The sequence below is a fragment of the Mus caroli genome, chromosome 5 (assembly GCF_900094665.2).
Source record: "Mus caroli chromosome 5, CAROLI_EIJ_v1.1, whole genome shotgun sequence".
Lineage (NCBI taxonomy): Eukaryota > Metazoa > Chordata > Mammalia > Rodentia > Muridae > Mus > Mus caroli.
Genome location: NC_034574.1, coordinates 133195704 through 133206776, shown reverse-complemented (window position 1 = coordinate 133206776; position 11073 = coordinate 133195704). Strand labels below are relative to the sequence as shown.

Below are 11073 nucleotides of genomic sequence, written 5' to 3'. Positions count from 1 at the left end.
AGGGGAGGGGAGGGGAGGGGAGGAAAAGAAAATTAAGCAGGAATGTTTTCCAAAGTGTTATTCATACCATTCCCAGGTGGCAACACCACCAGCAGATGAGCTTATAGACACAGGCTGCCCATGGGATGGAATATAACTCAGCTACAAAACAGATGACATTGACATTGTGGTGTCTGCTGTGTCATGAGTGAGTCTAAAACGTGTTATGCTAAGTGAAGGAAGTCACCAGCGAAGGTCATGTAGTGTATGTTGTGTTCCCAGGAGCCATCCCACACAGGTGAAACCACAGTCAGGAAGGTGACTGGGCTCCCCTGCTCTTGAGAGGGATCTGAGGCTGGAGGATGGTGTGTCAGGACAGACTAAGTTACATAATGAGATCCAGTCTCAGAGAGAAAGAAAAGGCTGGAAAGATGGTTGTGTGGGTAAAGTGCTTGCTGCCCAAGCCTGAGGACCTCAGTTGGGTCCCTAGGACCCACATAAAAGAGAAGAACATGGCAGCGGTGGCTTTAAATCCAGCAAGGGACAGACAGAGACAGGAGGGTCCCTGGAGCTTGCTGGCCAGCTGGCCTCACCTACTTAGTGAGCTCCAGGTTCAGTGTGAGATCCTGTCTCAAAAACAAGGCAGTCTGTGGTACAAGAAGGCACCTGAGTGTAGACCTCTCACCTCCACACCTGCACCATATACACATATGCACACATACAAACACATACACACACATATATGCACACGTGCAAAATAAATAAAATATGTTTAAGAACTGAAGACAGGGCTGTGCAAGATGGTGCAAACCTTTAATGCCAGCATTCAGGAGAAAAGACACAGGCAGTTCTCTGTGTCTTTAAAGCCAGCCTGGGCCTGGAGAGATGGCTCAGTGGCTAAGAGCACTGACTGCTCTTCCAGAGGTCCTGAGTTCAATTCCCAGAAACCACATGGTGGCTCACAACTGTCTGTAATGGGATCTGATGCCCTCTTCTGGTGTGTCTGAAGACAGTGACAGTAGACTCACACACATAAAAATAAATAAATATTTAAAACAAACAGACAAACAAAATGCCAGCCTGGTTTACATGAGTCCCAGGTCAGCCTGGTCTACATGGTGAGACTCTGTCTCAAAACAACCTAAAGAAACAAACAAAAAGTCCAGGACTGGACCCTAAGGAGACTAAAGTAGGAGAGTTTGAAGACAGCCTGAGCTAAACAATGCATCCTGGGAAGAAGGAAGGGAAGATTAAAGAAGAGATGGAGGGTTGGGGAGGTGGGGGGATGGGAGGGGAGGAAGGGATTGAATGGGTGCAGGGTGCCAGCCACAATAAGCTTGTTGATGGCAGGCTAGTGTTTGTGCTTGGGGACTTAGGGACTGTCCTGTTTTCAGACCAAGTTTTGGTCTCTCTATTGTGCTAGGAACTGAATTCTGGGCTTTATGTTCACTAAGTATGCTCTCTAACAGTGAGCTGTGGCCCCCAAGGCCTTCTGTCTCGTGTGTGTGTGTGTGTGTGTGTGTGTGTGTGTGTGTGTGTGTGCCCGCGGCACTCGTGCCTACATGTGCTTAGCAATCAGAGGACAGCCTCAGGCATCATTCCTCAGGCACCATCTACCTTTTGTTTAAAACAAGGGCTCCAGCTCCTGGGGCTGGAGAGATGGCCCAGCAGTTAAGAGCGCTGTCTGCTCTTCCGGAGGTCCTGAGTTCAATTCCTAGCAACCACATGATGGCTCACAGCCATCTGTAATGGGATCTGACACCCTCTTGTGGTGCGTCTGAAGACAGCAACAGTTACTTACATAGAACAATAGATAAGTCCTTCGGCCAGAGTGAGTAGGACCAGAGTGAGCAGAGGTCCTGAGTTCAATTCCCAGCAACCACATGATGGCTCACAACCATCTGTACAGCTACAATGTATTCATATACATAAAATAAATACATAAATCATAAAATAAGACAGGGGCTCCCATTAGCCTGAGATTTTTGCCGTGTAAGCTAAGCTAGATGGCCAAGTAGCTCCATGGATCCACCTGTCCCCACTTCCCACCTGGCCATCAATGGGACTACAAGCATGTGCCACCACATTCAGCTTTTTAATGAGTTCTGGGGCTAGAACTTGGGTCCCCACACTTGTATAATAAACACTTTGCTGTCTGAGCCGTCTCCCCAGCCCTCGCCCTGTGGTTTCTCTTCCTAGACTGCAGAATCACTTGACCCTACACTGATGCTGGCCTCACCCTGCATCAGCTGCCGCTGCCCCTGGATGACCTGTTCACACAGCAGCCGGTGCTGGTGATAGCGCTGGATCACGAAGTCCTTCTGGCACAGCAAGTTCTTGCGGCATAGGTTGTCAGCCTGAAGCTCCGTGTTCTCCACTTCCAGCTCGTGAGCCCTGCACAGCAGCTGCAGGACCTCCCGCTGCTCCTCACTGGTCACCTGTCTGGGTAGCAGCTTTTCCATCTGTGAGGCCTTCTGCTTAGCATGGGCCAGGCGCTGCTCTAGCCCAGCCTGGGGAAGACAAGGAGAGCTCAGGGCTGTCACTGATGCCAGTTAGGCATCCTCATGAGACGCGGGGCAATCAGCCCTAGCGATAAGCCTAATACTGATGAGGTCCGTTTGACAGGACCTAGAATTATCTAGAAGACACACGTGAGCAATAATGCAAACTAGGTACCCTCTGGCCATGCTCATGATTATATTGATTAGGTTATTGGAGGTGGGATAACCCACCTTACACATGGGCCACACCCCACCCCCACTGGGGTTCTGTACTGAATGAAAAAGAGAAAGTGAGCTGAGCCCCGGCATCCATCTCTCTCTGCTTCCTGACTGTGGATACAATGTAACCAGCCATCTCCCGCTCCTTCTGCCATGTGGATACAATGTAACCAGCCATCTCCCGCTCCTTCTGCCATGTGGATACAATGTAACCAGCCATCTCCCGCTCCTTCTGCCATGTGGATACAATGTAACCAGCCATCTCCCGCTCCTTCTGCCATGCCTTCCCCATCTTGATAGATTGCTGCACCCTCAGACTGTGAGCAAAAACAAACCCTTGAAGTTGCTTTGTCAGGCATTTTATCCCAGCCACAAGAACAGTAACTTAGCTCCACCCCCAGGACCACATCCTCTGTCTTCAAAATCCTGCTATTTTAACCTATCTATGTACACCGACCCTGGAGGTACCAAGCCAGCTTCTAGATACAGTAAGCAACTCACCCGAGAGCTTGTTTTTCAAAGTGCAAACTCATCTGTGCAGAGCCCACTCCTCAGGGGCAGAGCCCACAACTCACAGCTACCACTCAGTGCCCTAATCGCCCTGAGCTAGTGCCGGGCATCCAAGAACAGCGCTGGGGCACCAGAACTCACAGTGCCAAACAGAACAATGAATGTACACTGGATCCTAGCCTGTAGCCCCATCCTGCAACAAGCAGATGCCTAGCTGTTCTTTGTGCCAACCTACAGCAAGACAAGCTGTGGATGGCCAGTATTTCCCATAGACCAGCAGAATCCCTGGTAAGGGCAAGGGCAGAGTACATACAAGCATGGAACCTTCCTAGAGCTGGCGTGTCTGTGCAGTGTGCTGTCAGAACCTATGGTCACCTCTGCTGCTTTGGCTAAGAACTAAGTGTACAGGAATTCTGCTATAATCTCAGAGCCATATGATACAGGAGATCTGGGGCTGGAGAGGTAGGTCAGCAGCTAAGAGCACATACTGCCCTTACAGAGTCCTCCTTACCCATACCCACTGACTCACCCGTAACTCTAGCTCTAGGGGATCTGATGCCCTCTGCTGGTCTCCTCAGAAACTGGCACTCACATGCCCATGCACCCTCCCACACACATATATATAGACATATAAATAAAAATAAAGAATTAAGTATTTTTTAAAGAAAATAAACTAGGAGCTTGGTAGACAGGGTGCTGGTAACTTTATAGAAAATATGGTCCTCTGAGTAGCACATCCCAGCCTGAACAACCCCGAATAAACTCTTACTGCTCAAGCTGAACTTAGATGAGTCTTTCTCCTCCCCTCCCCTTCTTTTTACCCAGAGACTCACATAGCCTAGGCTAGGCTTAAACTCACTATATAGCTGAGGATAGCCTTGAACCTCCAATTCTCCTGCCTCCAGAGTACTGGGATTACAGGTGTGCACCACCAAAATTGTAGTTGATACACTGCTGGAGATGGAACCTAGGGCCTTGTGCCAACTAGACCAGAGCTCTACCAAGTGAGCCACATCTGCAGCCCCTGAATGAGTCATGAGCTGTCAGGGCTGCTCCAGTTTGGGGACAACTGTTAAGTTCATATCTCCTCAGAAATACAAGCTAGCCGGGCGTGGTGGCGCACGCCTTTAATCCCAGCACTCGGGAGGCAGAGACAGGCGGATTTCTGAGTTCGAGGCCAGCCTGGTCTACAAAGTGAGTTCCAGGACAGCCAGGGCTATGCAGAGAAACCCTGTCTCGAAAAAGCAAACAAAACAAAACAAAACAAACCCAACAACAAAACAAAACAAAAAAAAACAAAAAAGATGTTTTCTGCCACCGTTCCTATGATCTGGGATGGATTCTACTCCCTTCCTCCCAACCCCTCTCCAGGCATCCTTCCTAAAGTCCTCTCCATCTCCCCTTCCTCAGGCCTCCCTCAGGTCCTCCCTGCTCCACTGACATCTAGCAACCACTGAAGTCCTTCCTAACTCCCCTTTATCCTGCCTCCCCTCAGCCCTCCCCAACTGTCTGGACTCCCCTGAGGCACTCTTCCATTCCCCTCCCTACTGCCTCCTCTGCCCACTTACATCTGTTCCAGTGACTGTAGCTCCCCTGCCCCAACTGCTGTGGGCAGATGTGACACCATGAAGGGCCGCTTGCTTAGGTTACATAGACTTTAAGAGACCTCAACACCTGCTTTTAACAACCTGACATTTCGGGACACTTCTCCTGCTTCCTGAAGACACACCTACCAGCACTTAGCTAAGGAGCTGCCCAGTTCCTCCATCACTGCCCTTTCCCCAAAGCCTCCTCAACCAAGAGTTTTGTAAGTTTCCTAAAATGAGTTTACTCACTACCCAGCTATTGTATAAACAGCTCATATAAAGATCCAGCTCCCCCCTCCCGCCCCAAAAACAGTGCCGCATGCATCCAGGCTGACCAAGAATGACCTTGAACTTCTAACCCTCCTGCCTCTACTTCCCAAGTGTCTGGCACCACACCTGTGGCTGGGGATGGAACCCTGCACCTCGTGTTTGCTAAGCAAACCTCTATCGACTGAGCTTCGTCTCAGCCCTGGACAATGTCTCTGAGTCCAGGTCCTCTCAAGGGTTGGCTCAGATCATAAGTGCCATTCCCGTGACTGTGCGCTGAGCACCCTCCTTTCCCTCACCTTGAGGGCTGCTGTTTTCTGCTGTTCAGCCAAGAGCAAGTTCACCTCCTCTCTGGCCAGAGCCACCTCCGGGGGCTCGGAAGCCCCGACTTCCTCTCCATCAGCATCCACTGGCTCCTTGTCCCTCTCACCGCTGTCCACGTCCACACGCTGGTGGGTCTTCCCCCGCTCCCAGCTGCAGCCAGGACACAGGTTTCAGAGCTCAATTGTACGTGAACTGAGAGTTCTACACGTCGCACCTAGAGCACTACAGGCCTACAAGCCTCCCCACAGGCACAAAATAATGAAAGAGGGGAGTCGGGTCTCCTTCATGCTCTTCCCACATATATTTCCCTGCCAGAGTCAGGAAGGGAGAGAAAGAAGATGAGAGTGCTGATGATAAAGTGCAGTGATGAACTCTTGTCATCCCAGCACTCAGGAGGCTGAAGCAGGAAGATCACAGTGCGAAGCTGGCTAGCCTGAGTTATATAGCAAGACTGTTCCAAGCAAAGAGAGGGAAGGGGGAAGGGGGAAGGGAGAAGGGAGAAGGGAGAAGGGGAGGACACAAGAAGAGGAGGGGATGGGAGGAGGGGAGGGAGGAGGAGAGGGGACGGGAGGAGGGGAAGAGGGGAATTGTGGGAGAAGCAAGGGAAAGGGTGAGGGAAAGCCAGGGTCTAAGTGACAGTGCTGTCTGAAGTCACCCCTAAGTGAATGGCCTGTGTCCAGGTTTTTCCAGGACTTCAGAGGACACCTGCTGCCCTAGTATAATAATTGCCAGTGCCCCTTTCACCTCTAGGTGCACCCCAGCTATTCCCTGCATGGGGTCACTCTGCCTTCAGAGCAGGGGCACATCTGGGTAAGTCCACAGTGGGAGAGAGATTGTGTTCATATTTACTGAGCCCATGAGCTGGCTCTGGACTCTGTCCATAAGCAGTCCAAAGGATCTAGAAGTGTCTCACACTTGGCCCAGCTTACCAATAGGGTCATGGCAGGGGAGGCCATGCCTTCTTGGGGACCTGCCTTCTTGGGGATGGGAAGATGGTAGCAACCAGTGGCCACTCTGTTTCTTGGCTTCCCTTCCGGGCTGTGCGGTGCCCTGCAGCATGACACTCACTCTGCAATGGTCAGTAGGTGGCGAGACATGTCTATGTGCAGCTCAATGTTGGTATTCTCCAGCTCCACCAGGCTGCGCCGCATCTCCATCTGCTCCTTGAAAGCCCCGATAAGCTGTGCCCGGATCCTGTTCATCTGTAGGCGACTGTCCTCCTCTGCATCATGGGGGATTGTGACTGCAGGTGGGAAGAGGAATGGCTTGACTAGGAGCATTACCAGTCATGCAAGCATGAACTCCATGCTCACCCAGCAAAATGAGCCATGGGGCCATGGCATGTGTGAAGGATGGATGGAGGATGGGAAGGGTGGGTGTCTGGATGAGAGGATGAATAGATGGGTGGATGGATAGATATGTAAGTGTTGGTGTATAGATTGATAAATGGATGAACTTTTGTGAGGAGAAGTGGAGATGTAGATGGATGGATGGATGGATGGATGGATGGATGGATGCATGGATGCATGGATGCATGGATGCATGGATGAATGGATGCATATATGGGTGGATGATTGCATGGACAGATGGATGGATGGATGGATGGATGGATGGATGGATGGATGGATAGATAAGTGGGCAGAGGGATGAATGAATGAGGAGATGGGTGGGTGGATGAATGTGTATTTGGGCAGATGGATGGATGGGGGCTAGGTGGGTGAATAAATGGATTGTGAGTGGATAAGTAGATGACGGATGTATATGAGAGTGAATAGATGGATGGATAGGTATGGGTAGGTGGATGGAGAGAAGGCATGTGGGTGAGTAGTTGGATGGGTGAACTATATAGATGAGTACGTGGAATGCAGAGATGGGTACGTAATGGTCTCACTTCTCCTTGAAAAGGCTTCATTTTTTTTTTTTTTGTCCAACTGATATGTTACCCACTTAATACAGATCTCAAACCCCTCAGCATTATCCTTTTAGTTAGTCCAAGAAGGGAAAGCAATTTCAGCTGACATCCATGTTTCCTAAAGTCTTAGAGATTTCTCATCTCTTTAGCATCACTAAGAATTCTGTACAACTGCCGGGCGTGGTGGCGCACGCCTTTAATCCCAGCACTCGGGAGGCAGAGGCAGGCGGATTTCTGAGTTCGAGGCCAGCCTGGTCTACAAAGTGAGTTCCAGGACAGCCAGAGCTATACAGAGAAACCCTGTCTTGAAAAAAAAAAAAAAGAATTCTGTACAACTGACAGGATGGCTCAGTGGGTAAAGGTGCCTGCAGCTAAGTCTCACATCCTGAGTTCCCTCCCCAGAACCCATGACGGAAGGAGTGAACTAATTCCTACAACTTGTCCTATGACTTACACACACACACACACACACCAATAACAAAATAAGATGAACATACAATCAATTCTTCTGTAAACTGTCTATTAAGCATCTTACCCACTCTTCATCATTGGGCTGCTTGCTTATTTTTATTGATTTTAGAAGTCCTTTGTAAATTATGGCAAAACTTATCTCCATAAACCAAGAGTGTGTGTGTGTGTGGTATGTGTGTGTGTGCCTAACGGACTTGACTTTGGGACTTAGGTCCCTTGGGGGTGGAAGGTTATGGGTGTATGGTCTGTGTACATGTTGCTGTGGGTCTGTGTGTGCATGCATGCAGCCACATGTGCCCACCTTTGTGGAGGCCAGAGGTCAATGTTAGGTGTCTTTCCTAGTCTCCCCCACCTTGATTTGAGACAGTGTCTCTTACTGATCCTGCAGCTCATCAACTGGAGACTAGATGGCTGTCACACCCCAGGAATCCTCCAGACTCTTCCTCTACCCAGAGCTGGGGTTAGAGACACCCAGTGTTTTGTTTTGTTTTATAAGACAAGATTTCTCTGTGTAGCCCTGGCTTTCCTGGAACTCACTCTGTAGACCAGGCTGGCCTCAAACACACAGAGATCTGCCTGCCTCTGCCTCCCAAGTGCTGGGATTAAAGTTATGAGCCACCATGACTGGCCTGCTGTGCCTGGCTTTTATGTGAGCATTGAGGATCCTAAGAGGCCCTCATGTCTTCACAGTGGACATCATGTCTTCACTGGGTCACCTCCCAGCTTCACACAGATATCCCTAGCGTCTATTTTTGCAAATTTTATCTTTCTTTTTCTTTATTTCTTTTTGAGAGAGAGGGAGGGAGGGAGGGAGGGAGGGAAGGAGGGAGGGAGAGAGGGAGAGAGAGAGAGAAAGAAAGAGAGAGAGAGTTATTCCTCCTTGTCTGGTCTCAAGCTCTCTATAACCTGAATTTAGTCCCTAGAACCCACATAAAAGCCAAGTATGATAGTGCTCAATCTATAATCCTAGCACTGGAACATGGGAGAGGCAAGGATAGGCGATTCCCTAGGGCACACTGGCCAGCCAGCATAGCCCTGTCCAAGTCTAGAATGAGACCCCATCTCAAAAAAGCAGTCTGGGGACAGGAGAGAGGTCTCAATGTTTAAGATCTCTGGCTCTTCTTCAGAGGGAATCAGATTTGACTTCCAGCACTCCAGGTGGTTCATAACAATCGATCACTCCGGTCCTAGGTATCTGTCACCCTCTTGTGGCCACCTCAGATATTGCACACATGTGGGGCACAGACATACATGCAGATACAATACCATATACATAAAATAAATTTTAAAAAATTAAGGTCAATTGAAAAATAAAAGACAATCCGGGCAGTGGTATCGCATGACTTTAATCCCAGCACTTGGGAGACAGAGGCAGGTGGATTTCTGAGTTCAAGGCCAGCCTGGTCTACAGAGTGAATTCTAGGACAGCCAGGGCTACACAGAGAAACCCTGTCTTGAAAAACCAGAGAGAGAGAGAGAGAGAGAGAGAGAGAGAGAGAGAGATATGGGGGGCACACACCTTTAATTTCAGCACTCAGGAAGCAGAAGCAGGAGGATTTCTGTGAGTTCAAAGCCAGCCTGATCTACACAGTGAATTCTGGACCACCCAAGATCACACAGTGAATCCCTGTCTCAAAAACAACAACAACAACAACAACTAGTGTAGTTTCCAAATCTTGTAGCCAAGTAACTGGAGTCAGCTTGAGGCCCCTAGGGAAACAAGAACAAAGTCCTTGGCAGGGCCACGCATTCACTGTGAATGTAGATAATCAGAGTGGCCAAGGCCAGGCCCTTGGGCCAGGAGAAGCAATGGGCCCATGGAACCTGGATGTCAGGCATGGAGTTCTAGGGAGGAGAGGGTACTGAGACATTGCTCGAGTTACAGGCCTGGGCCTGCACTTAGCTACCTTGGATATCCAGGACACCGGGGTCACTTTTCTTCTCCTTATCCTGCTTCTCAATCTTTGACTTGAGGTGCCCAATTTCCCTGCGCAGGTCAGAAATGACATCAGTGTACTGCGCGATGCGGTAGGAGACGTTCAGCAAGTTGCGCTTGACCTGATGGTGAGGACATGGGCCCAAGGTCAGGCGTGGCAAGAAGTGTCCTGAAGGACAGACTTGAGGGACGATATGGTACTTCAAGACTATCAGGGGTCATTAGCTTTGTCAACTGGACACACCTTATAATCACCCTGGGAAGACAGTCTCAAAGAGGGATTGTGTACATTGGGCTGGGCTATGGGTATGTCTGTGGGGGATTGTCTTAATTAAGTTAACTGATGGTACCCAGAGTGGGTGGCACCATTCCCTAGGTTGGGGAGGGGGACTGAACTGTATAAGATTGGGAAACTGAGCTGAGCATAGCAAGCCAGCAAGTGAGGATGCATGCATCTATTTCTCTCTTTGCCTTGCTCTTCCCGCAATGATGGATGCTGACTTGGAACTGTGAGTGAAGATGAGCCCCCTTTCCCTCTAAACTGCTTGTGTCAGGGTATTTCATCACAGCAACAGAAATGAAATGAGAACACAGGGGTGGGGCACCCGGTGTCATTGCTGTCTCCGGAATGTGTTGGGCCACATCCTGGGATGTGTGTGTGGCCCATGGTGGGGGAGGGGGCAGGTTAGACACATGCCAGCGCTATCCATCCTCAAGAAGGGAAGGGTATTCTGACACCTGCCACAGCACAGGGGAGCTTTGAGAACACGAGGCTCAGTTCATCCAATGTGACACAAAAGAAATATCCTGTGTCATTGGTCTCTATGCGACCTCCAGGGGAGTCAGAATCTTAGAAGTAAAAAACCAGAGTGGTAGAGGCAGGGCCTGGCGAGAGGCAGGGAGTCGGTATTTAATGGAGACAGAGTTTGGGCTTGGTGAGGCATGTAAGTTCTGCCGGTGAGCAGTGGTTCTGATAGCCACACACTATGGCTATACCAAGGCTACTATGCTGCGGACTCTCGGTGATTAAAATGGAATTTGGGTGGCCAAAGGGATGGCTCTGTGGGTAAAGGTGATTGCTACCAAACCTGTTGACCCAGAACTGCTGGTGGAAGAAGAGCTGACTCCCACATGTTGTTCTCTGACAGCCATGTGTTTGCTGTGACATGCATCTATGCACACATGTGCATGCAGTACATGAAGATGGAATAAAGGAATTACTAAATGAAAAGTTTGGTTCCATGTATAGCTTTTTATTTTTTTTTATTTTTTTATTTTTTTTGGTTTTTCGAGACAGGGTTTCTCTGTGTAGCCCTGGCTGTGCTGGAACTCACTTTGTAGACCAGGCTGGCCTCGAACTCAGAAATC

At 49.6% G+C, this 11073-nt stretch overlaps 1 protein-coding gene across 1 annotated transcript in view; it reads right to left on the bottom strand.

Moving 5' to 3' along the window:
- The window catches only part of LOC110294986 (kinesin-like protein KIF19), a 53352-nt gene that overhangs the window by 13231 nt on the left and 29048 nt on the right, over positions 1-11073 (bottom strand). Inside the window, 4 exon segments of the mRNA XM_021163429.1 lie at positions 2219-2489; positions 5362-5536; positions 6455-6606; positions 9639-9827. Coding sequence (XP_021019088.1) covers positions 2219-2489; positions 5362-5536; positions 6455-6606; positions 9639-9827 — 787 coding nt within the window.